This window comes from Gymnoscopelus braueri, assembly GCF_963280865.1.
Source record: "Gymnoscopelus braueri genome assembly, chromosome: 18".
NCBI lineage: Eukaryota > Metazoa > Chordata > Actinopteri > Myctophiformes > Myctophidae > Gymnoscopelus > Gymnoscopelus braueri.
Window position 1 is genome coordinate 25,897,486 of NC_137618.1, and position 26,382 is coordinate 25,923,867.

General features: G+C 42.4%; 4 protein-coding genes across 12 annotated transcripts in view; 2 read left to right on the forward strand and 2 right to left on the reverse strand.

The window, feature by feature from the left end:
* caska (calcium/calmodulin-dependent serine protein kinase a) overlaps positions 1 to 26,382 on the reverse strand; it is a 143,985-nt gene that overhangs the window by 37,097 nt on the left and 80,506 nt on the right. For all 7 annotated transcript variants that reach the window (XM_080456615.1, XM_080456613.1, XM_080456611.1 and 4 more), the window contains exons 6-11: positions 9,528 to 9,630; positions 5,491 to 5,666; positions 5,053 to 5,175; positions 4,624 to 4,707; positions 4,163 to 4,262; positions 705 to 826 (exon numbers count right to left, since the gene is read on the reverse strand). In XM_080456615.1, the coding sequence (XP_080312741.1) occupies positions 705 to 826; positions 4,163 to 4,262; positions 4,624 to 4,707; positions 5,053 to 5,175; positions 5,491 to 5,666; positions 9,528 to 9,630 (708 nt within the window). The remainder of the gene's footprint in view (positions 1 to 704; positions 827 to 4,162; positions 4,263 to 4,623; positions 4,708 to 5,052; positions 5,176 to 5,490; positions 5,667 to 9,527; positions 9,631 to 26,382) is intronic.
* Positions 11,472 to 15,522, forward strand: gpr34b (G protein-coupled receptor 34b). 3 transcript variants are annotated; one of them, XR_013934938.1, is made up of 4 exons: positions 11,472 to 11,773; positions 12,428 to 13,030; positions 13,155 to 13,991; positions 14,033 to 15,522. XR_013934938.1 is itself a non-coding variant. In XM_080456801.1 (3 exons), the coding sequence occupies exons 2-3, from the start codon at positions 12,450 to 12,452 to the stop codon at positions 13,693 to 13,695; spliced, it is 1,122 nt and encodes a 373-aa protein (XP_080312927.1). In that variant the 5' UTR covers positions 11,472 to 11,773; positions 12,428 to 12,449; the 3' UTR covers positions 13,696 to 15,522. The 3 variants fall into 3 exon arrangements, 1 of the variants encoding a protein (XP_080312927.1); XR_013934939.1 differs by having other exon boundaries at positions 14,040 to 15,522; XM_080456801.1 differs by having other exon boundaries at positions 13,155 to 15,522.
* On the forward strand, positions 17,123 to 19,613 carry gpr82 (G protein-coupled receptor 82). Its single transcript, XM_080412470.1, has 4 exons — positions 17,123 to 17,145; positions 17,805 to 18,657; positions 19,001 to 19,138; positions 19,369 to 19,613. The coding sequence occupies exons 2-4, from the start codon at positions 17,809 to 17,811 to the stop codon at positions 19,603 to 19,605; spliced, it is 1,224 nt and encodes a 407-aa protein (XP_080268596.1). The 5' UTR covers positions 17,123 to 17,145; positions 17,805 to 17,808; the 3' UTR covers positions 19,606 to 19,613.
* LOC308106143 (NADH-ubiquinone oxidoreductase subunit 8-like) lies at positions 24,790 to 25,461 on the reverse strand (the record flags this gene model as incomplete). The annotated part of the gene is made up of 1 exon (XM_080457191.1): positions 24,790 to 25,461. The coding sequence occupies exon 1, from the start codon at positions 25,420 to 25,422 to the stop codon at positions 24,790 to 24,792; it is 633 nt and encodes a 210-aa protein (XP_080313317.1). The 5' UTR covers positions 25,423 to 25,461.

Consider the following 26,382-nt stretch of genomic DNA (forward strand, 5'->3'; position numbering starts at 1 on the left):
GATGACCACTGTGACCACACCGCCCACTTCACACTGGGTGTGATTTTTTATTTGGACCTGAACTTACCTAAACATTTTAGCAATATCACCAATTCTCACACCTTACATCCCTGCTTGTACTCTCAGATCTGCAGATCATCTGATACTTTCGGCCCCCAGCGGCAAGGCTCAAGACAGAAGTTAGTAGGCCATAAGGGCTCCACAATTGTGGAATCAGACAAGCTTTTCTCATCTTTATTGATAGTCCACACACAGTGTAGAGAGACAGGAAACGGGGAAAGCGCCGGGAAGCAACACACAGCTAAGATCCGCCGGGCCTGGGAATCGAACTCGGGACTTGCCGTCAGGCATCAGAGCCCATGTGGTACGTGCCCCACCCACTCAGCCCATCTGTGCCCCAAGTGTCCTCTTTTAAAAGCTTTTAAAAAGGTTTATAAAGTGGCTTTTAAATAGAAAAAATCTTTGTTTTATGCTTTTTATTCATTTCACATAAAATATTCTTTATATTCATTGTCTTTTTTTTATATCTAAAGTACATTTCTTGACTGTGTTGCACTTGTTTTAATTCGTAATTGCACTGTGTATCTTTTTTTCATGTAGGCCTACGTGAAGCATCCCCAGGCACATCATTTTGGAAATGTGCTGTATAAAAAAATGTAATATCATAACTTCTTTATGTTGCTGGTGAGTGCAATGACACTTACGTCGAGCAGCGTGTGTAGATGTTGGTCCTGGAAAACACTGTGAAGAAAGTCCAAATCTTTCTCACTGCAGTCTGTCAAAGCATGAATCTCTTCCAAACTGTCCAGCACCTGAGACACAGCTCCTGTAAGCACACACACGTTTGTATTACGATAGTTGTAGTTGTCAAAAGTTTAACGTGGCAACTTCATAAATGCCATTTTTACCATCCTTCTTTACATTATTTTTCATATGTAACAGACAATACATTGTACAGTATTCGACATCTTATTTCCCCAACCCCCCACCAAGGTCATAACAACAAGACAAAAGACAGTAAAGACAAAAAATAAAACAAGACAGCAAAAAGTAAGTAAACCTTAACATTTTTAACTCTAACCCTACAGCCCAAGTTATACTTGACTGCCCGTGGTGTTACGTGGCACCGAAAATAGCCAATCTACAAGCTCATAACACGTCGCATTTAGAGCTTGTCTGTATATCTGCTATTTTCTATGCGCGACACGCAGACACTGACACGCAACTACATGTAAAATCAGGCATACCTCCCCAACACCTAGGGCCCTATTTTGCGCCCAAGTCGCGCTATATACAGTACTATTTGGCTATCCCCTTACGCGATGCTCGCGCAAGGGGCGCAAGCCTTGCCGTGCCATGTGGCCCATAGGGCAGGAGCCTATCTCATGTTTCTGTAGTGTGAGGCAGCTTGATGCACACCCCCTGGACATGACGCTAGTATGTCGCAGGGACTTACCCCCAATCCAACCCTTGCGACACCAGCCTTATCCCTAAAACACCTGCGCTACCCGTTACATCATGCATAGGTGTGGTTTGGGCGTTACATTAATAAAACCAATCAGAGTGCCAGATGCCATTGCCTTTAAGAGCAGGCTGGGCAAGCCGTTATGCCCAGTGCACTCTACACTCTCTCCCCATGGAAGAGCGAAGAGGCAGTCCGACGTTGATTGCCTTGGAATAAACTAGGATTTGGTACAGAGAATTATCATTCACACATTGCTGGTTGTAGAGAACTTTAAATTACAGCAATCGCTTGTGGATTATTTAAACTGAATGGTCTGTGTGGTTATAGCAAACACAGATCAAATTACATTTTATTTGTCTTTGATAAGCTTAACTGGCAACTGCTGATAAAAACACAATTTATTGACAAAAGGAATTAACTGTCACACTTTTGTGGATTACAGAAAAATTGTAATGACAATCACATTCACAATCACTTAATTCAGAAGTGCCATGGTGTTCAATAACTCTGCAGCCACACCGAGGTACCATACCTCAATGTTGCACACATCCCGACGTTTGGATCACAAGGTCTAACCTTTGATTGCCTTAGAAAACAATATTTGATACACATAAGTATCATCCACATGATTATAGAGAATGTTACAGTATCGTAATCCGTTCTTTATTTCCTGCACAATGGATTAATCAAACTAAGTGTGGTGGTTTGGAGCGAATGGCATTGTGCAGCACAAATCATTGTCTTTGAATAGACTAACATCTTATATAAACACAATTGACACAAGGAATTGACACTCTCACTTCTGATGCTTATAGGAAAATTTGAATCACAGAGATTCGTTGACAATTAGGAGTGAGGGAGACCTCTTAATGTTGTGCGCCCTGTTCCATTGCATGCACGCTCTACCAAACAGATTTGGCATAGCGGGTGGTCTGAAAACCCGCTATGCGCTTTCCTATACGTGTGTGGGAAAGATAGCAATTTTAAGGATAGCACAGCAACATGCCCATGGCCACACCACCAGGAGCAAATAACAGAGTGTATAGCGGGTAACGTGGCCGTAAGATATCGTTTGGGGACAGCGCCAGCTGCCTTGTGCGTAATTAACAGGTAGCGGTAGTGCCAAGGCATAGCGCAAGATAGGGCCCCTACACTTAACTTCTAAATGCCTAATCCAAACACTAACCCCAACCTGACCTTTTCCTAATTTCCTAACCATTTCTTTTGTGAGGAGGACCATTAAAGTGTATTTCTCAAATTCTACTGTACAGTACTTGTGGAGACATTTGGCCCTCACAAATAGTGATACAAGTACACACCCAGACATCCAGACATACACCCAACCCACCCACCCACCCACACTCACACACACACACAGACAGACAGACCATCCGGCCACACACACACACCATCCGGCCACACACACCCACACGCACTCACAATTCACCTTGAACATGCACATAAGCTCCACTTAAAAGGTAAATTAATGTTCTGAACTACATCATCCATTAATGCTCAGTATGACGTGAACAGAAGGGTCCAGCTATTGAAAACAGACACATGACATCACAAGACACAAACGGACTTGACAGCCATGAATAGGAAGAGTAAGTATAGCATGCATCACAGTGCAGAAGGAACAGAGAGATACCTACGTTCTGCCGCTAGTAGTCCTAGCAGGTTGGACGCATTAACACAAAAATGTATATCATGACCTTCGAGAAATATGTTCATATATTATTTAAAAAGTTTACTGTATGCTATAGAATTAAAAGGCACCAAAAGAGAACAAAACCCGGCTAGTTAACTTCAACAAATAACAGAAATGTTGTCTCTGAAGCTAACAGAATAGTACACTGCAAAAAGGTGTAAAAACGGCACTAGTGTACCTTCAGTTAGGCTATGAAATGCTCTATGCAGGCAAAATATTCTCTTTACACAGATAGGCAGACAAGCTGTTAAGCTACAATGTATGAAATACAGTATATATCTGGTTGTTAAAAAGAAGTATGTTTTTTTTTTACTTTCACAAGTTTGTTACAGGGATTTTGACAACCGTCTTTCAGCACATTGCTTAATGTACTTCATAGAATGAGCTTATGACAACTTTGTGCAGAAACTAGTTTTTTCAGGCAAAAAAAAAGAAAGTCACAAATTGAGCAGTGGGGCATTTGATGACACTTCCTCTTTACAGCTATTGTGTGACAACATTGTGAGCTTGTACATTGGCTGTTTCCGATGTGCGACACCAGTGCACAGCTATAAATCAGGCTCAATGTGTTGCAGAGCAGTGGTTCTCAAAGTGGGGTCTCAAAGTGGGGTCCAGGGTCCTTCAGGGAGTTCCAGGGGGATCCCCAGCTAAATTTGTTAATACAGCATTACAAAACATTTTTAGATGGGGGTCCGCAGCCAAATACATATCAATTTGAGGGTTCTTGACATGAAAAAGTTTGAGAACCACTGCTGCAGAGTACTCAATGACGTGGCAGGCGTGTAATAGAAAATGTAAACACATAGGACCTTCCTGACAAAACGGAAGTTGAATAACATGAACCATGACTAGAGTCAAGAAAAGGAAGTGGTAAAGATAGTGAGTGTTCTGCAACCCCCCCGTGGGGGGGGGGGGGGGGGGGGGGGGGGGTACCATACAGTGTCTCATATTTATTACATGAATTGCTCACTTTACACACCACATACCTGAGGAGGTGGGGTCGTCAGAGAAGTCGTGGAGCTCCTCCGGGGGGTCTCCGTAGAACGAGTTAAACTTGTGACTGGAGACGGCAGCCAGCACAGCACCCTAGAAGCACCACAACAGCAGTTGCAGTACACATTCTATACTTGTTTTGAAAACCACATTAACCCTGACATCCCCATTAGGTGTGACATTTGTTTCCCACAATCTTCCCAAAATTATCACATTTTTCCCAATGGTTTTTTAACAATTTGTCAAAATTGCATTGTTAGCTTATATATCGGCATTTTTCAAATAGCTGAGATATAAAATAGAGCTTAAGAGGTAAATCTGTTATTGAACGCATATTTGTCTCAGCATCAGATTTATTGTGCTGTACACATATTCATCTCATCATCTCTCTCATGTATGTGTGTGTGTGTGTGTGTGGGGGGGGGGGTTGGGGTTCGCCTGTGTAGACTGTGACCTTGAGCTTCCTCCTGGCGTTGAACTTTCTCAGCTGCTCCACAGTTTCTGGCAGGTGGATCTTATAGGCGTAGCGGTCTCTCTCCTGGGAAACGTGACGGAGCATAGAGCATTACTCACACAGACACAGCGCTAATACAAAGCAGCTCAACTGCACTGTGACGCAACACCATGGCGTGAACACGGGTGGACAGTGGCTGCAGAGTACAAGTATTAAGATCTTTTCACATGGGAAGCGACTAACGCGCCTAGTAATTCATTTTCAATGAGAGGCAAGCGGCAGATAGCTTAGCATCAAACCACTATCACTGTTGGATGCAGCCCTAACTGATAGTATCAGCATGAGAGAGAACATGGAGGAAGGATTGATGGTTGCTGAGCAATGGACGAAACGTTGTGTGTGTTTGTGTGTAATTTGTGATCTATGCACCTTGAGCCAGGGGTGGTTGAGAGCCTCGTAGACAGTGATCCTCTCAGCAGGGTCCAGCATCAGCATGCGCCTCACCAGATCCTTAGCACTCTCTGAGATGTGACCCCACTGGCGTGGATGTAACTATATATGCACGCACACGCGCACACACACACACACACACACACACACACACACACATATATAATATAACAATATAACTTATACAATTGTCTATACAATTTGTCTCCCTGCTCTTCTATTGAGACATTTAGATCATGTCAAAGGTCATGTCTCACCAAGACACAGGATTTGACACGAATTTTCAAGATTCAATTTATCGCCTGAGCAAGCAGGCCGACTCATTAGCTAAATGGTAAAACATTTCAGCACTTGCGCAGGAAACGGGTAGAATCCAGGGTAGACGAGGAAAGTTACATTGCTTCTTTGAACCCTTACCTTGTATTTGCCCTTACAGATGGCCTCAAACAGGCGCTCCTTGGTGCCATAGAAGGGCAGACAGCCAGAGAGGAGGATGAAGAGGATGACTCCGCAGCCCCACACATCCACTGGCTTGCCGTACGGCTCCCTCTTCACCACCTCAGGGGCCATGAAGTGGGGAGTACCCACACGACCTGATGAACAAGCGATGGCAGTGAAGCTATAGTATTGTCAAGACTAATTTATTATGGTGTTGGGTGCCAAAGATAGCCGATCTGCCAGCTCACAGTGTGAGCTTTTAGAGCTGCTATTTTCGGGCCTCAAAATGTGGATGTCAATCATAGCTAATCGGAATGGAATATGAAAAATCTGACTGTCTGATGCATCTTGATCACATGAATCCAGAGATAATATATACCGATGTGTCTATGTTTTGGCCAAAATCTGTAGGAGTAATAGCAAAAAGTGTGTTTTGAAGAAAACACAAAATTGTGAAAAATCTAGTCTGGCACAAATGGCACTGGAGCCTATATGGGGAGCTGCTGCGTCATTATCCAAGAAATCTAGGGTAAAACCAAATTTGATTGTACAACCTCCAATTCAAGAGTTATAGGCCAAAACGTGAAGTCACCTATTATAGCGCCATCATGAAAAAAAAATGTCATGGCAATCGGACACAGTGTTCATGAATTGTGGCAATTCGCAAAAAGGCACTCCCACACATTTTGGAAGCCAATCGGAATCGAATCTGAAAGATATGTCTTGATCACATCACTACAGAGATAATGTCTACCGATTTGCATGGGTTTTGGAAAAAATATGTAGGAGTAGTAGCAAAAAGTATGTTTTGCAAAAAAAATCAAATGGCGGAAAATCTTGTCAGACGGAAATCGCCGTGGACTATATGGCGAGTTGAGTCAAATCCAGGGATTTATTTTACTGTGCGACCTACGGATCAAGAGTTATAGGCAAAAACATGAATCGGCCTATTATAGCACCACCATTAGGACATTTTTTTTTTAACCGAAGAACAGAGGTTCATTCTTGGCCTGGGAGTGTGTGTGCAAAGTTTCATGCCGGAATGTTGTCCGGTATGTCCGCAATGTGGAGAATATTTTGGATCATTACATCATGGCAAGGTAACCCAAAACTCTACCAAAGTTGAATTGTGCTTTAAAGTTATCATTCCAGATGATATATTTACCTTAGTTTAAGCTATGTGATTTGATTGATTGATTGATTGAATATTTTATTAGGCAAAAAATGTAAAACAGCACAGTTACATTTAAAATACTTTGTCTAACAGGTCCGTTCATAAAAGTCCTTGCGGACTTGTTTCCAATGAGGGCCTTGGTATTTAATTCATAGGCATATATAGTGGCACCACAGTTCAAATATCATTACAAAATAAACAGCCAAAAACAATATATAACACTATGTACAACAAAAAAAATGAAAAAGAGGGGAAAAAAATATGTACAAGAACAGGGGGGGGGGGGGGGGGTCTGCTGTCTAACGGGAAAATGGTACTACCTCCACCTTTGGCCTCCTGAAAGGTGATTTTTTAAGGCTCTTTTAAATGAGCCCAGCGAACTGCATTTTTTGAGGGATGGAGTTAGACTATTCCAATCCTGGGTGGCAGTGCTGTAGAAGGAGAATTTGCCCATGTTTGATTTATGGGTGGGTGGTACCAAATTGTTGTTAACGCTCCCTCTGGTATTGTGACTGTGGGTGTCGCTAACCTTTTGGAGGTATTTACTCAGATATGCGGGAATTGGCTAATGCATGAGGACACGAATGAGGCACTGTGAGCGCTAGGGCATTCACAACTAATGATTTTTACTAGTCGACTCATTTGACCAAGTAGTAGTCGACTAGTCGAAATTTACATTAAAAAAAATAATTTAAAAAAATAAAGTTTTTTTTTATTTATTTATTTTTTAGGGGGGGCATTGTTTTAATGCCATCCTACTACTATATTACTATTATTATTATCCTCCTGCCCTTATTTTTATGGCGTTTTAAGGGAAGCACTTCTGGCACAGCAGCACAGCAGCGTCTCCAAGGATCCCCATTGCCCAATAATAGGCTTTTATTGTCTCCGCCAGGCCGAAAGGCATGGCGAGAGAGTATGTTTTACCCCCTGTCCGTCCGTCCGTCCGTCCGTCCGTCCGTCCGTCCGTCCGTCCGTCCGTCCGTCCGTCCGTCCGTCCGTCCGTCCGTCCGTTATCAGCTAATCTCTGGCACCGTTGGCCCGGCCGCTGCGAAACTGTGCACGCACACTCCCTGGATGCCAACTCAGAACCTCTGGCCCAAATCTTTCAGATTGGCCTGTTATAGCGCCACCAGGAGGCCAATATGTGCAAAACACATTTATTGATACTACTCCTACAGATTTTGTCCAAACATCACACAAATCGGTACACAGTATCTCTATAGTCATGTGATCAACACAGATGTATCCGATTTCCCATATTCCATCCTGATTGCCTAAGATTGGCTTCCAAAGTTTGCAGGATTGTTCAGTTTTGAACAAAATGCCTCAAATCATGAACGCAGCTTGCGATTTCCGTGAAATTTCACACGCACAATTCTATTAGGCCGACGAAGAAATGCCACCCTTTTCACATTGGCCTGATATAGCGCCACCAGCAGGTCTAATTTTGCAAACATATTTTTGGAACAAAATGCCTCAAATCATGAATGCAGTGTCCGATTGCAGTGAAAAGCCCTTGAACAAATGGCACCCTTTTCACATTGGCCTATTATAGCGCCACCAGGAGGCCACAATAACTTACCTGACCTGGCGGAGACCTGTGCTCCGAGGAGCACTTTTTCTAGTTGGGCATACTTTTGACCCCCTTCTGATAAAAAATAAAGTCAGGAGGATAATAATAATAGTAAGATGGGCCATTACTATGGCATTAAAAAAAAAAAACTATTCGACTAGTACCAACAGAGTCGACTAGTGGTTATACTAGTCGACTAGTTGGTGAAAGCCCTAGTGAGCGCATACATTCATGCATGAAACTGAGCATTGCAATTCAGCAGTCACCGCAGTCAGGCTGTTCCCCACGCTAAGTCACCCTCCAATCTCATTCGCCAACAAGCTAACAAATACACCCTCAATCCTATTGGTTCATTCTAGGCGGTCTTTTTATGGAGAACGCTGCTCACTCTTCAAACTACACACTCGGCATAGGTCATAAGTCACAGCACCTCTTCTCCAGCTTGTCAGTGATCAAACTCCCTCCACCTCCCCAGCCTCCTCCTTGTGGCATTTAGTTATTCACTATGTCAGTATGTTAATTGTATGGATGGATGTCTAGATGTGTGCTAACCAATGTGTGTGGTTAGTACACATTATTTTTTCCACTCCTTTCTAAAGCATCGTCCAAATCTGGGCTGACTCTAAGCCCCTCCTAAGCCTTTGGGCTCCCCTCTTGCCAGACTTTCTTTTTTGAATAATATATCTTGGCACTTGCCTTGCTATTCAAAATCTGCTACTTCCATACTCATGTTTCCAACTATGGCAGATGCAGTTAGAACTTAGAAATTAACTTCTTCATATGTTAAGCGTTTTCATAGACAAGGGGAGCCAGGGGAAGGGTGCCTTGTCCTCTTATTTGCTTCAAATAAGTGAATTGTCGATCATGGTAAGAAAATGAAAATAGCATTTTTCCTGAAGTTGTACAAATATGATTCAGTTGACTGCCAATCTGGGAACCCATTGACAATTTAAAAAAAAGAGTAGAGACCGGATGCCGGCTTGTTTACTCTCCTTCAGCCCTCCTCTTCCGGTGGTGCTCCTTTGTTTTAATTCCTAATAACAACAACTCTACACGTTGTAATGGGAGTCGCAGACAGATTCAGCTGCAGAGCTCTGAATCTGTCTTGAGAGATTAGTTGACTGCTAACAGGAACATACTGTAAGACTTGTGATGAGGATATAAAATATCTGTGTAATGCCTGGGAATGGGAAAAGTGTGTGTGCATGCACATTATCTGTCTGTAAAAATGGGTATTGCAGTGATGTGTCACAGAATGTACTGTACCTCCTGCCACCAGTCCTGATTCACCAAGCTGGATTGCTACTCCAAACCCCCCTAGCTTCACTGGAGCAGAGTTCTCCTTGGATGCCAGCAACACACAGTGGGGCTGAGAAGAAGGGAGGAAAGAAGAGTAAGTGGAAGGGAGTAGGAGAGGGAGAGAAAGAGAGAGAGAGAGAGATATGAAGCTCTTCTTTTGATAATTAAAGAGGGACTGCCTCCTATGAATGACAATAATCACATGTATAAGACACACCCAAAGCCCCAAACCACAAAGCCCTCAGATCTCCACACACCCTCCTGCCCACCACTAGCACACATGAATAACCAACAGAATCGGAGATTAAAAGCCTTAAGAAACGAATAACTGACAAGCATAGGTTCAAATTTACTAGTGATAATTTTGGCTGCAATCTTAAAGCTCATCTCAATCTTGTGACTTAAACACTCTTTCCTTTTGGTGACCACTTAGTAGTTTTGTCTTCCGTTTTTCTAATTTTAACCTCTTCTACTTTCAGTGTAGACTTGGTTGAATGAGACATTAAAAGGTAAATCCCTTCTTTGTCTGTTTTACCTGAGACAGGCTGACTAGCCACGGCAGATTAATGTATGCTATAGGAAGGTGTTGGGGCAGATACTAACCGTAACGCTGAACCATTTACCAAACAGAATAAATCATGTGTTTTCTTAGGCTCCGTTAACTCAATAGTGATTGTACAACTTAGTGTATTGCACATACTATACCACTATGTTCTTAGAAGTAAGGTAATCATCTGAACTCAATTTAGAATAAAACGAGAGAGTTAATGAACATTTTTGTGTGGACATTTCGTTTTTAGAATTGCATCCGTTTGGTGTCCTTTATTTCAACAACATTAACTGAAACATTACTCCAGGAGTTAATCAGGAGGTGGGTAACAAGGTGGGTAAACAATGTTATGACTTTTAGAAAAACATGAAACAAGACTAAATCAAAACCTGGCCTAGCATAATATGCTAGGCTATCCAACCATATTATGGTTGGATCGTGAATGAACTGCTAGATGCTTTGAAACAAGGGATAAAGGCGGAGCCGATGCTCGGCTGAGGTGAGTGATCCAATGGTGCAACTTCATCAGTCAGTGACTCAGACAGTCAGTGACCTTGATGTTTATAATGTTGAAAAGAGTGGTTGACATTTTGGTAAAATCCACTTCACCCTGTGTGAAGTGCGAATGGTGTTGATAGTGTGATGTGGTGCAGACTGTTGAACCACCAAGACTTTATAAATAGGGTTTTGGTAGCCTATTTACTATTACAAATTGTGAAGTCCTGATATAAAATGGGGTATCTAACTAGTTGTCTGAACTCAATAACACCACACCTATAACATTTCTGATACTGTATTGGTTTTTTCCCACAACTCAACTCATTGCTCTACGTTGAACCAAGACTATTATGCTGGCAACAAAATTCATATTCACTATAGTACTCTATGCTTAAGAAACGTTAACTTGAGATGTTGACGTTGGTTTGTGGCTACCGGCGTCTCCTGGGTGGCAATTAAACTTGTCTCTGGCTATCTCCACTAGCCATTGTTTTGATTACTTGGATGGCATGCATTGGGTATTTCTGGAACCCATCTCTTACATAGCAGAGTACTGTACACTCGACAGGTACCTCTGTATTATAATCAGAGCCCATGTGGGACAACATGCTGTACACAAGCGGTGAGTGAGTGCTCTGTGGTTCCACGTTTAATCAAAAGTTCTGCACTGCGGCCCTGCCCCAATCTCTCTGTCACCCACTGCTCTGTGGTTTTGAGGCTCTGGCTTCCTTCCTTAAACTATCCAAGAAGCATCACCACATTCTTCTTTTCAGCATTTCTCTGTCTGCTCTCGTGACTCGTGAGCACAGCTGTGTTCAGCTGTACACAAAGTAAAAGAGGAGGGAGCAGAGGAGAGAGAGGATTTGCCTTTGGACCTTGTGGCGTAGTATAGTTTACGAGGGGTGAAGTCTGATATCATGAGGATTGGATGCTGAATGGATGGGGAAGAAAAAGATCCTGGAGGAGATGAGTCTATTGTGGAAATCAATCTGTAGAGTTTTTCCATCAGATTCAACGAATGGGGAAACTGTGGAATGAGTCAGATGAAAAGAAAGTGCACCGTAGGAGTCACAAGGGAGCTACCGTTCTGTGTTTAATTCTCTGCTGCCACACAGTCACACAGAAAACAAGAGCACTCAACAGGTCAATGGACTGCATTCACACGGTGAGTACTACTTTCCTCTGTAAACCATTGGTATCATGTTTTTCTGGTTCTCCCTATGCAAACTTAAAATGTGTTGGGTTTCTATTGGGGGTTCAGATCTCTTGATGTGACCTCATTATTTTGCACTAAATAAATGATTGTGCACTGTTGGGGAGTACAGCTAGTTAGTTGCAAAACAAAAACAAGCACCACTTCTATAAAATATCCCTTCCCATTAGCTAATCTAACTGATCTTTGGATAAGATGTACCTAAAATAGGCTTAGTTGTAAGGTCTACAAGATAAGCTTGCAGATCCTCTATTTTTGGTGAATTACACCGGCACGCAACAAAATATAACAGGGCTTTAAGTTTAGTTGAGTAGAACTTATCAAAAAAATATCAATGTAATTTAGTTCCTGCTGGGCCTGGTGCTGAGGTAGTCAGCTGGGCTTAGAGGGCAGGATTAATGTTGATCCAGTCCAAAACCACACAGCTGGCCCAGGGCCATCACATACACCAGCGCCAGTGAATGTGAGATCTTCCCAAGAGGACCAGAACAACTCCAAAACACATTATACAGTAGTTAATCTGCTAATCATTATAGTAAATAAAACTAATAAAACAGGCCACATGTATCAAAAAAACATTTTTTCCCTCTTTTTCTCTATATGTAGTGCTGCGAAACTAATATCCAACATGATGGCCGATTTTTTTCTGACGACCACGACTGCCACGAGCACCTTCCTATTCCCGAACACCTCCCTTTTCCTCATCCCCAACGACAACAGCCAGGTGACCCCAGTAATGACACCTGAACCCTGCCTTATGGACGACAGCTCACTGCAGATCCCCCTAGCGGTTCTTTACTCGCTGCTCTTTATCCTGGGTCTGGCTGGCAACTTGCTGGCTCTCTGTGTGTTTTTCAGAGACTCCAAAAGGAACTCTGTCCGCGTGCTCCTCATCAACGTGGCCTTTGCAGACCTGCTGCTGGTTGCGTGTCTGCCTTTTAGAGTGCTTTACCACAGCCAAGATAACCGTTGGGACATGGGTCCTACCATGTGCAAAGTAGTGGGAAACCTCTTCTACATGAACATGTACATCAGTATCACACTGCTGGGGTTGATCAGCGTGGACCGCTACCTGACGATCCAACATGGCATGCAGTTCCGGCCAAACGCCAGAAGATGGAGCACTGTTGCCTGTGCCACCATCTGGGTCATGGCGTTAGTCACCTGTTTGGTGATGGTGTTCTCGAAGAAAGAGGGGGATGTCAGCAGGTTGGTGATATCTTTAATCAAACTAAATTATCCTGTCTCAAAGTTCACATTTGACGCAACAGTCCCTGTATGTGTATAACGTGCTACCAGTATCACTAACTAATAGTCTATATGTCTTGAATAGGTGTTTCCAATATAAGCACCTCCAGAATGCAAAGTGGAAAGCCTACATCAACCTCACCCTAGTGGCTGTCTTCTTGTTCGTATTCTTCGCACTTGTTGTGTCTTATGGGAAGATTGCCCAGAAGCTTTTAAGGACATCACGAGAGAAACCGGACATGCCTAATGCGCACCGCTACACCCGAACCGCCAAGAAGTCCTTCTTTGTCCTATTTCTCTTCATTATCTGCTTCGTCCCCTATCACCTGGTCAGGTTCTTCTACATATACTCCCAGATCACACACACTTCCTGTTTCTGGAGGGGTGTGGTCGACAAGGCCAATGAGGTGGCTCTTCTGTTTTCCGCCTTGAGCAGTTGCCTGGATCCCGTTATGTATTTCCTGCTGTCCTCGTCTGTGAGAAAAGAGGTGCTGCGATTGGTGGGCAACATGTTAGTCATACGAGAGGGCATGAGCAGCTCCACTGTTGAGGTGGCGAATGGGAATAGGAATTCTGTCAGTAGACAGGCATCAACTGGGATTAGGAATGCTGTCAGTGGACACTAGGCATAGTTAAATCAATGTGGGTTGTAGTGTGCCAGGTCAATTTGGAAATCACAACATACATATTCTGTTTGCAATGATATTCATTGTTTATGTTGTCTTTTTGCATTAATCCGAGACCCAACAGAGGTTAGGAAGTGGTCTGACAGGCATACGTCAGGACCTCAACAATCTGAAAAGATACCAACTGAAAGTTATGGCAGATTCTGAGATTGCATGACATAACATTTGCCCATAAAATGATGGAGGTGCCAGGTGGCCATTAAGTCATTGTCTTAGCAGTAAAAGTAAGTAGTTAGGTAGTTTATTTATTTCGGTCATGGTTTACAAAAAACGTAAGTAAGTAGCCTTGGGAACTATGTGGCCCATAGGGCAGGAGCCTGTCTCCTGTTTATGTAGCGTGAGGCGGCTTGATGTACTTTACTTTATTTGTTTATTTAGACAGGACAGAGCATATTAATGAACGTCACATGAACGTAAATACACCGGATTTAGCAAAGATGCTAATTTTCATCCGCAGTCCTCACACAAAACATAAAAACATAAAAACAATAACATGTACACCTGCTTCCTCTAGCAATGATGTACAAGTCCACCACCTGGACATGAGTGGCAAGCAGGGGGAGGCATTTGGTCCCATTTTTATAGTCTTTGGTACAGTATGACCCGGCCAGGGTCATAGCAGTGATCAGCAATAACCTTGCTCTCATGAGGATCAGTGGACAACAAGCAAAGAATTATAAAACGAGCATCACAGAGGGAATTTAAAAAAAGCACATGGATGAAAACCCTGCATGCACCAAAATCTCTTTCTACGTTCTACATCCTGTTCCTAAGATATGACCAATTATGTTGTTTTGACCTTGATTTTTATGTCATTTTGATCTTGACCTTGATAGTGATCTTGACCTTTGAGACCTAATAGTTATCCATCTGTTTGAGGCAGCCTACTCATAATTACCACCAAGTTTCATGAAAATCCCTGATCCATTCACTAGCTGTTTTTTCACAGACAGTATGTGGTCATACACCACATACACACAGACAGGAGTGATTACAAAAATGACTGTAATTATTGTGAAAAAAAATTCTGCTGGACTTCTCTTTATTTCAAACCATTCATTCATGTGCTCAAGCACTGTTGAAATAAAAGCAGCAGATGAACAAAGTGAGCTCACGGACATAGGACATGCTGATACGTTATGATGAAACCAAATGAAAGAGAAATAGCAACTTTACAGACTATATAAAAAAGTGGGTAGTCTTGCTAATTCCAGAGATCAGAAGCTTATGGAGAACAAGCCACATGTTTTATTAAGCATGGGTCCATACTGTTATTCAATAATGTTTGAAAAGAGCCAATCTACAAGCTCACAACACGTCACAATGCAACATGTTGTGAGCTACTGTAGTACATCTGCCATTTTGAAAATTTTCACATATAATGACATGCCCGAAATAGACGCCGTCAGGTTTAAACTGGTTAAAATGACACATCAAAATGTCACTGCTTTTGAGACCCGTGTCAAATAAACAAGATGCATTTTAAGGCAACACTTCTCTGGTAGATATGCATAATTTAAAATGGGTGTAAATTCAATAAATACATGAATAAATAAACTAACTAGCTTTGTATGAGTTGTTCATTTCTGGTTTTGTATGACATCGGTTCAAATATTAATTATACAATGTGATGATAAAGGCACACAGGGAAATGTGAGCCCTCGTCTACAAAACTAACACTCTTTACTGCCCAACCAGTTAGAACAGCAGCACCACCCCAAGGCAGAAGATAAATGGACAATAGACAACATAGAAGAAATTACCATTGAAGAGTGCCCTCCACTGGAGTATGTTTAATGGTGCAAGGGTTAGGGTTTCCAGTAGCAGTGGATTAGCTCATATCTTCTGGCAACTGTGATACTAAACCAGAAGTTACTTTATTGCGGCTTCAGTGCACTAAAAGAAGATTTGAAACTAATTTGTGAGTCTTCCTTTTTTGACACCCACATTCACACACATAGCCTACTTGTATCAGTGTAAAAAAAATACTACTCTTGAATCTTGGCTTCATTATTGCAAATTTACCTGGTACGATTCCAGCCTGAGACCTGTGTTGCTTGTTCCTCATTATCTATGCCATTTCTGTCTGTCTGTCTCTCTATCTATCTAAATAAATAAATAAAAACTGCCCCCCAAAAGAACAGGTTATAATTAAATTATATATTACTTAGTTTATGTATACTATGTACATATAATATATGTACTTATTAGTATTAGTATTATTAGTTTGCCTTCTCCGGTAAGCAATACCATTAAGAACATTATTCTTAACAGTATTTCTTACCGGGGAATGTTTTTTTCTTTTTGTATACAAATAATATAAAAGGAAAAGCAGCTGCATAGGAAATAAACCATGTACTGGAGGAACAAAGAAGCAGGTTCTACTGTCAGTGTCTGCAGCTTGCAAGTGAAACTTGCAAAGACATTTTGTTCCACACAGGATTCTGGGTGGATTGAAACAAATGTCTAGTTGCAACATAGTGTATGGTATATCGCTTCTTTGTTCCAGAATTTCAAAATAAAAATACGTTGCTCATTTTGATTGTTTATTGTTGTTTATCTTATTTTCAGGAGCTGACAAAGACCAGATTAAGAGTCTGTGCCCAGACTAGGATCAGAATTGGATTAGAAGAAATGTTGGTGCATAGCAGCAGATAATCCAGTAGTAGACGGCAGTTTATTCTTACCCATTTACATTTTGGGGGCATAATGAATTATGTATCAGATATCAGAATACATTTTTGATGTATTTTTGTTCATCCTTGGCCAAAACACTGAAGTATTTCTCAAAATTCAGCCCTCATACTGTACTGTAGATCAGCAGAAAAAGGGAAGAACCAAGAGAAAATGAAGTGCTTTAGATCATCTAACATGATACAAGTGAAACAATATGCTACCACTGAAATACATGCAAGTTATTTCCTCGTGTAAGATCAGCTGGTGAAAATGCACACTCACAAAACACACTCACAGTTTCCGTGCTTTATCATATTGTCACTTCCGCAACAATGCATCCAATGATGCTTGACATACGTGCATTACAAATACATTGAAATGCATTGTAAGCATTTCATCCAGTGTGGCTTACAAAAGGTTAGAGTAAGTGCCATGAGCACTTGGCAAACAACAGGGCAAGTGGTCACAGCATTATAGCAAATTAAAATGAAACGGACAAATGAAACATACCTGTAGCTATAGGTTCTCAGCTACAGGATATTAATACAACTTCCTCTTTCAGAATGACTAGATCAGCATCGACGTACAAGAAGCTTCTCATTCTACCTTCCACTGCCAGTAAATGTATCACCTTCTGTGTGCATTTTGTTAGGGTTAGGGGAGTTGCTGTTGAAAGCCCTGCGATTCCGAATGTAATCAGGACTCTTGTGATTGGTATGTATGAAGCAAACTAGAATTGATCAGAGTGCAATGCCAATTTTTCAATTTAGAGTTGTCAAGAGTAAAAGTTTGTGGCTCGTACTGACAATCATTCAGATAATTACTTATTGATTATATGTTGGCTTATGATGTATTACATGAGGTATATAGTCAATTATGTAACACCTTCTGTATCAACTGTGTCAAAAATAAGCTGGAACATGTTGTTCAATGATGTTTTACATCTTCTTGGAAGAGGAAATGTTTCTCTATCCAAATGACTATCAAATGGTCAGCAGAATTAACTATTTACACTGCTCAGCTCATCCCAGGGACAATTTACATTTGTCCTTAATGTCATCCTTAAAAAGCCCAAGGATAACATCTTTAGTACACTCACAACTGCAGCACGCAACTTGTTTATGTTGTAGACAACTCAAGCAGGATCTTTGCTTTTGTTCGAACCTGATTTCACACTAGCGATCTTAACCCCAGTGATTCTGGGGATACTGTAACTGTGCTCTGGATGAGGGTTTAGGAATATACCACTTTCAAAGGTGTAGGCACGAAGCTACTGTAAGCCCAGGGCTAACAGGGGTTAGTTTTCACCCATAGCTAAGAGTAGTGTGAAAAGCCCTAATGCTGTATCTCTCTACCCCTTTGTCCATTTGTAGCTCAATGGAGAATTCACCCTACTCTTCCCTGCTGGTTAACAGCTCCCTCTCGACTCTGACCCCTGCATCCCACCCAGACTCCGTGTTCTCCCTCTGTCCTACACGTGCCACCCTCACCTTCCTCACCTGCCTGTATGCTCTCCTCTTCCTCACTGGTCTCCCAGGCAACGCCCTGTCTTTGTGGGTGTTCTTGCATTGCATTCCCTCCAGAACCTCCACCCACGTCTACCTGTCCCACCTGAGCTTCTCCAACCTGCTGTTGGTCCTCACCACGCCCTTCCTGGCGTCCTACTACACCAACGGTCTGTCCTGGCCACTGGACGGGTTTGTGTGCCAGCTCGTTCTGTACGTCGCCACCCCCGTGCTCCACATCAACATCTATATCGGCGTAGTCATCCTAACCTGGGTGGCCCTCAGCCGCTTCTCCACCCTCATCCGGCACACGCATGCCACCAGGCCCAGTGCCTGCACTACGCTTCTGCCGCACAGCGTCTTCACCGGCCTGAGGAAGGCCTCCGTTGCGAGGGCCGTGTGCGCTACCGTCTGGGTGTTGGCGGTGGGGGCTATCGTGCCCGTGACGGTGTATTACTCGAAAGAGGAAGCCATGAGGGCAGGAGGCGGAGCGGGAGGAGCAGCGGAGGAGGTGTGCTACAGCCCGGCGGTGGAGATAGGGGGCAGTCTGTCCAGGGCGTCCACTGTGTTCGCCGTGGCCGTGTTCTTCGTGTGCTTCCTGCTGGTGCAGCTGTGCTACATGACGGTGTTGCGGCACATCAGGCGCTCATGCCGGAGTACAAAAATCACAGACTCGCGGAGGCTGCTGGCACGGGTGTTCCGGAACATTGTGGTCATCCAGGTGAATTGGTTTAGTGTATCAATATCTTTTACATGTACTACATTTACCATATAAACAAACAGTGGCTATAAAAAAAATTACTCAACCTCAGATTTTCTCTCATTCCTTTGCAAATGTGGTTGAAAACACCAAGGGAGAGTAACTGGGAATTTAAAAGGAAGAAATGATTCTGTTCATGTATCCATGGCAACTTTTCATTAAGATATTTTATAAATACAAGTTATTGCGAGTTTATTGCCCTCGCACTAAAGGGAGACAGAACACTTTTTATAGTCACTATAAATTTCAATGCACCATATTTGAGACTTTAATAATCAGAACTTCCTTGTCTTACTCTTGCCAGGTGGTTCTGGTCGTGTGTCTTCTACCACACCACATATTCAAGCCCATCTTTGTCTCTTTGGTCCAACAACAACTGACAGTTCCAGCACCCAGTCCCACCACAAATCACCACTGTCATCCACTTTCCAGCCTCGTTGAGGTGAGCAAATTTGTACTCCAGTAAAGCAATGGGCACTCTTATTTACTGATCTATAGGACACAGTGTCTATGGCTAGAAAAACAGGATACGGTATGTAGAGAGATTGTGCTGCATTTTTATGCAAACAATTTGCTATGGTGTGATCAGTGTGTCAAGACAAAGTCCAATAATCATTGTTAAAATGACATACTCTAAAATAAATAAGTATTTTTGTCTTTATCTTCCTCAAGTTGAAAAATTGTCTGCTCCTGCTGACTGCTCTGAGGGGTTCAGCTGACCCTGTGATGTACTTCCTGTTGGACAAGACCTTCCACAACCATGCCATCAGCCTCTTCAGATGCTGGCCACAACCTTCCGGCAGCCAGTCATCTGGCTCAATGACGGACAAAGCCAATGAGAAGAGTGGGGCACTGGGGCAGGGAACAGAAATCCCTCCAGTAGATAATAGTCATAGGATTGCACTGTAGCCTGTTATGCACTCAAATAACAAAAAAATAACTTGAAAAAAAAAAACACCTTTTATAAACAGTTAAACCTTTTACTCAAGAGGGACAATGCCCGTCGTAAGTTGATGATGTCATTTGTCCATGTGTGGTCCAGCCCTTTAATGTATGGAATGCATGTGCAAATAAAACATATTTAAAATGTTGATTTAATGCTCATATTAACCTTAGTAAGTATTAAGTTGTTTTTTTATTAGCACATACATTCCATAAATTCCATAGGGATAGACAACACATGGGCAAATGAAATGACATCCTCAACTTGCTAGTGCTAGTGGCACTGTCCCGCTTAAGTAAAACATGAACTATTTCTAAAATAAATAAAATATTTAAGGTGTTTTTATTTTTAGTTATAGAGGCAATTATTATGTACAGTATTAAGGCATATAAGGCTTATCAGCCAGGGATTCTTTTAAGATGTTACTGATCATTGGCAAACATTCAGAAAGACAGTTTGGTGTCATTTGGTTTTCCTGTGTTTGTGTATTTGTCTTTAATTCCTTAATTGTCAGGTACTGGGACTGGCATGCACTAATTGTTGTGCATGCAAATCTCATTTAATGGTTTCTCAGACAGTGGGGGCTCTCACTCTTTATGAATTGACCAGAGCAGATGTTGAAGAATATGTGTACTGCTCAGTGGGACAGCAAACTAAATGTAAAAAAAATATTTATGGACCTCTGCTATTTTAAAGCATGGGTAGGCAGGTCTGACAAATATTGCAGTCCTTTGAACTCTTTTTTGCATGGTCCTTCTGTCCATTCCAAAATGTGGGGTTAAGAACATAAAGGCCTTTCACCTCAACCACAAATTTCTGCATGGATTATGGCAAGGAACGTTGATTGAAATAACATTTGAGATCATATTCAATTGATTACATGTTTGTACATGTATTGAAAGTTCATTAACGTGCACTGTCCCGTAAATAAAGAAAGAAAGAAAGAGAGAAAGACATGAAATGATTTTGTGGGTTATAATGGAAGCTTACACACCAGGGTGGAACTTTCATGCATCAGTTTTTCTGCAACTGTGTTGCAGAATTCTGTCTGCAAAAACACAGGTTTGACCAATGAAATCTTTCTTTCTACCTCTCTCCTTTCCCATTTTGCTCACACAACTCACTCTGGCTATGAGGAAATGTACTGTATACTAGCTTCTATATGCTTGTAAAACATGACTTTGTTTGCTATGAAGTTTTGCCAGTGGGTGCCAGGGGACCCATGACCAACAATCCCATAGAATATACTGTAGGCTGTTGATAAAACAACATACTATACAGATAAGTCTATATATTTTTTTCATTTATCAGCTATTTTCCATTGCCAATTCACCGAGAAAGGCCACAACATGCACACAGTGTGTTAGGCTGAACAACACACTTTAATAGTTGTGAAACTATTGATGTTGATACATTAGACATAGAGATCTGCAACGATCTATTCCCAGTTGTCAGTGTTTTTGTCTGTGGTGCTGAAATTGTAAAATCCTTCCCATCCCTCTCTCATTCTGTCTATGTCTTTGCATTTTGGTCCCACAAGACACAAAACTAAAAAATAAACTGTTTTATGGCTGCCGTTGGGAGTGGAACACAATTCAACGCAGGTGTTGATGGACACACTACACAGTAGAGCAAGGCTCTATCGTAAGGTCCCTGGTTCGATTCCCAGCACCTCTTTGCTTCGTGCTGTAGTGTTCCTGAGCAAGACACTAAACCCCTAATAGATAGAGAACTATTAAAAGTAAAAGTAAATGCAGATAACAAATTTTCCAATGGGGATCAATGCAAGTTAACGGAAATATAATAATTTATCTATCTGGCTCCCCATATGTTGAAGTATCTCCGGAGCCTATCTCCTGTTTCCTTTTTTTTCCTATTGTGAACTGAATACGTGTTTCTTATAGTTTTCTATCCCCGTGCCGGCGTATAATTACCTCAATCCGATGATATTTGAAACGCAGTGGAACCGACATTGTGTAAAAAAAACACACAAAAAAAGTTTCCTGTGAGTAGACGGAAGGATCTGTGTATCCATGGGAACGACAAGTTTCCAACCGCGATCCGCCATTTTGGAGCTTTGGTCCGCTGAAAACGGGTGGTTTTCAATGGAAAAAAAAGAAACTGAGATACAGCCGTTTTTTTTGGGGAATTTTCCCCCAAAAATGAAAGAACGCATATATGCGATCTACTGTAGGCTATCAAGTGATGGATTTGAAAGAACGCATATATGCGATCTTGGCAATCAATGTGTTAAAGGAGAATTCCGGACAAATTAAGTGTTATCTTTGATGTCTCGTTACTCACCTACCGACGTAAAAAGTGGCGTTCTTTTTTTCCATAGATTCCCCTGTCGTCATTTTTTAAACCCCCTCCGTTGTCATAATGGGAGCGCGTGGGTTAGGGAAATTCGTCTATTATAACCGATGCAAAGTTATTTTTTTCTCTACTACGATTCATTGTAGAGTCTCATGATAGTCAAACATGCGCAGGGGAATCTATGGAAAAAAAGAACGCCACTTTTTACGTCGGTAGGTGAGTAACGAGACATCAAAGATAACACTTAATTTGTCCGGAATTCTCCTTTAAGTAGATGGGTGTTTCACTTATTTTTCCTTTGCTTAATGTTTTATGTAAAGCACTTTGAATTGCCTTGTTGTTGAAATGTGCTATACAAATAAACTTGTATTGCCTTGCCTATAAATGCGAAAAATATGTATGCGTGTGTGAGTGTATCCCCCACATATCTTAAAGATATTTTTGGCAGTTTTTCTGCCTTTATTCATAGTTTGTAGTAGAGATGGACAGGAAACAGGGGGAGAGAGATGGGGAGAGACATGCAGCAAGGACCATCGGGAACGGCACTCGAACCCGCGGTGCGCCGTCAAGCTACTTGTCATGAGCCACGGTGCCCGGACTCCAAGGCCAGCGGTCTGGGCGCCCCACATATCTTAAGAACCGCCCGACCGATTGACTTCAAACTTGCTGTGCATGTCGCCGAAGACGCAAGGGAGTGTAATAATAATATAATAATAATAATAATAGGATGCCAACATAATGTGTTTATGTATAATGTCTGTATGGAATTTCTGACGCGTTGCTAAGTGGTCTATATGTACTGTACATATGTAGCCGTTCTTATTGTGTCTGACAGCCTAAAGCCTGAAAACTCCACGTAAGTACATGAATGACAACACCTGGCCGTACTGCCATAAATGCACTTCCCTGGTGAACATACTGTATGCAGTGTGTGCACTTATGTACTGGTTGAGGTAATAGAGTTGCATTCGCCATTATACAGTGCTTTATCCCCCTCTGTTTACCAATTAATGTCTGTATGCATCAGCTATCTTGTTTAGCAATTGTGTATAAATGACTGAACATCTATTATGTGCCATTACAGTATGTGTGAGGGACATACAGTATGAGGTGAGTACGGGGAAAGGGAGGAAGTATGATGGGGGTGCTCTGTGAAGTGTAGCCGTTGCAGGTGTCTGTCCCCCAAAGGGCCTAGGCCCTTCAGAATGAAGCAAACTGGCGATAGAATCAAATCTCCATTGCGTCTAACATACCCACAGACACGCCAGAGGAAGGAAAGGAGACAGCAGAGGAGGAGCTGACACAGGGCGAGAGAGATGGTATAGATACACACGGACAACTGGGTATTTCACCTACATTTGAGACAGCGCCACCACTCTGGGGTAAAGGCAAAACACAGTTCTGCTCCATGCAATCCCTATTAGAGGCATTGTAAAATACCTCTTTTATTCGTTATCTCTGCATTTACTTTTACTTTCCCATATGGTTGATATCTCATGACTCATCTGTTATTTATCTTAACACATTGATTGCCTAGATCGAATTAATTCGTTTTTCAAATCCATCGCTTGCGTGCCACAATTCTGAAGAACGCATATATGCGTTCTTTGGAATTTTCATTGTTTAATCTGTGATCACACTGTTCTGTTTATTTTTCATCATCAGTTTCGTTTTCCACTTACTTCACACTCACCGGGATCCGGTTTCATGACGCAGATTCCGTTTCCGGTTCTAATTTTTTTCCCCCGGTCATTTTAGGCCAGAATAGGGAAAAACACGTTTTTTCACACGGTATAAAAAACGAACGGAGAGCTCCACTTCTATTTTCTTAAGTCTGGGTGACGAACAGTCATCGTCGTCGTGTATCACATCGTACTTAAGCCCGATCAGCGATTGTCGAAAACGTCACATCCGGTTATGACGTATTGACTGTTTGAGCCTGTTTGGGGGGGGTTGAGCGAGTCAGTGAGTGATCAAGGTGTCTATTTGCTGCTCTCTGCTGTCGTATGTGTTTAAAACCGCAGCCAGATAATTTATTTTAATGAAAAAAAAAAAAACGCAAATCGCTGGCACAGGGGTGAGTACATTATGAATAAACTCTGGCAGTCAATGTGTTAATACACAGCCCACAATATCCTACATTAAAATTGCCTAATGGGTTGTTCGGTGGACCACCGTGGCCCCGTCACTATGACTCAGACATAACTATATAGAGTCCACTATGACTCAGGCATAACCATATAAAGAGTTCCCACTGCAGCTCCACCCAAATATGGTGCGTGTCATGCTGACTGTGACAGCATGACATCATACCCAAACAAACCGTGTCATCATGACATCAGACTCTAACAAATCATATAAGGATTCATATAAGGAGCTCCAGGTCAACCGTGACCATATATGGTCGCGCTTTAACCTCTTGAGTAACCATGGCGATGTAACGTATATATGGAGATCAACATGCACTGATATCATTCATACACAACATAAACCAAATTTGATTTCAACATGCACTGATGTCAGAAAGAACAGAAACCGTGTCAAATGCACATATGGAGCTTTTCAACATGCACTGATGTCAGACACAACAGAAACCATGTATTATTAGATGTGTAATTCTTTATTCATCCAACAAAATTATGATAATGATGATGAACAACACAGAGTTGCACATGTGTCCCCTGAGTGCCTCTGATATGCCCATAATATGGGCATATTGGTCGGATCGGTGGTGCGACCGGGAAGGTAGCCAAAATTATGTACATTATGGATGTGTGTGCGTTTCAGAGAGGTATTATGATGATATCATGGGCTATCATTGTGTGTGTGTGTGTCTATCGGTAGAGATAATCTGCTTTTATGTTGGCAGCGATCTCCACTTCCCACTTGTCTCCGTTGTTGAGCAGCTTCTCCTTGTTATAGAGCAGCTCCTCGCGGGTCTCTGTGGCGTACTCAAAGTTGGGGCCCTCTACGATAGCGTCCACAGGACAGGCCTCCTGACAGAAGCCACAGTAGATACATTTGGTCATGTCGATGTCGTAGCGAGTCGTCCTCCTGCTGCCGTCAGCGCGCGTCTCCGCCTCGATGGTGATGGCCTGGGCAGGGCAGATAGCCTCACACAGCTTGCAGGCGATGCAGCGCTCCTCTCCTGAAGGGTACCTGCGCTGGGCGTGCTCCCCTCTGAAGCGGGGTGATAGAGGTCCTTTCTCAAACGGGTAGTTGATAGTGGCGGGTTCCCTGAATAGGTAACTCATGGTCATACCCAGTCCTCTGAACAGCTCTGTCCACAGCAGAGTCTGAGCCGCACGGTCTGTAATGGACCTGAGATCTGTAGGAACTTCCTGAGCATTTACATACTTGAATCCTTCCCTCTGTACTGATACTGAGAACGACCTCACTAGACTCTGGCTGGCCGTAAAGGTGCCTGGCCTTGACACTTGGTATAGTAAGCGCAATGTCGCAGCCATCACGTCTTTAACATGCACAGGTTGCTATTTGGATTTCTCAATCAGAAGAGCAGACGATTGCGGGACGGACCTGGCATGCACAGAGACACCATGGTTTATATAAGTGTCTACGTGCCAAAATAGTGCCCATACATGGGTAGGTTACGTTTGTGACATGGACATTTTCAGGCGTCTTCGCCGCTTGAAAATCTACATATATGGGCATGTTACGTTAGTGACCACAAACGTCCACCCATGCATGTTACGTTTGTGACATCCAACGTCCACTCATAAGCCGGTTTTGATATGAGAAAGATAACAAGAAGAAAAAAATTAAGACGCATAAATGGCTGCAGCCTGCAAGCAATCTGAAGGCAACATAAAGAGGAAAAACTTTGGAGTTCAACCTCACCGCTATTTTTGTTAATATAAGCAGTTTAAGTTATCTCTTGTTGACTACATCTACTTTTGCGGACAGACACACATACAGACGGACAGGACATCCGGCCAGGCGGAGAAAAAAATAAATGAGCTATAATAAAATAAATAAATAACTATTAACACACACACACACACACACACACACACACACACACACACACACACACACACACACACACACACACACACACACACACACACACACACACACACACACACACACACACACACACACACACACACACACACACACACACACACAGGGTTGTTCAAATTGGGCAAGTGGAACATTTCCTTAAGTCACACTTGTTTACCCCAATCAATGTAATCTGCAGTATCTTAATCAAAGGAATTTTTCCCCACTAATTTTCTCAGAGCAGCACTCTCCTCACCAAGTGATTACTGCAGTAATTCACATCATTTCCCCAATTGTTCAGCCTCATTACAGATGCCGATGGCCCACATGAAAGTGTGTGTGTGTGTGTGTGCGCGCTCGCGTGCTTGCGCGTGCGTGCGTATGTCAATAATATGTGTGTATAC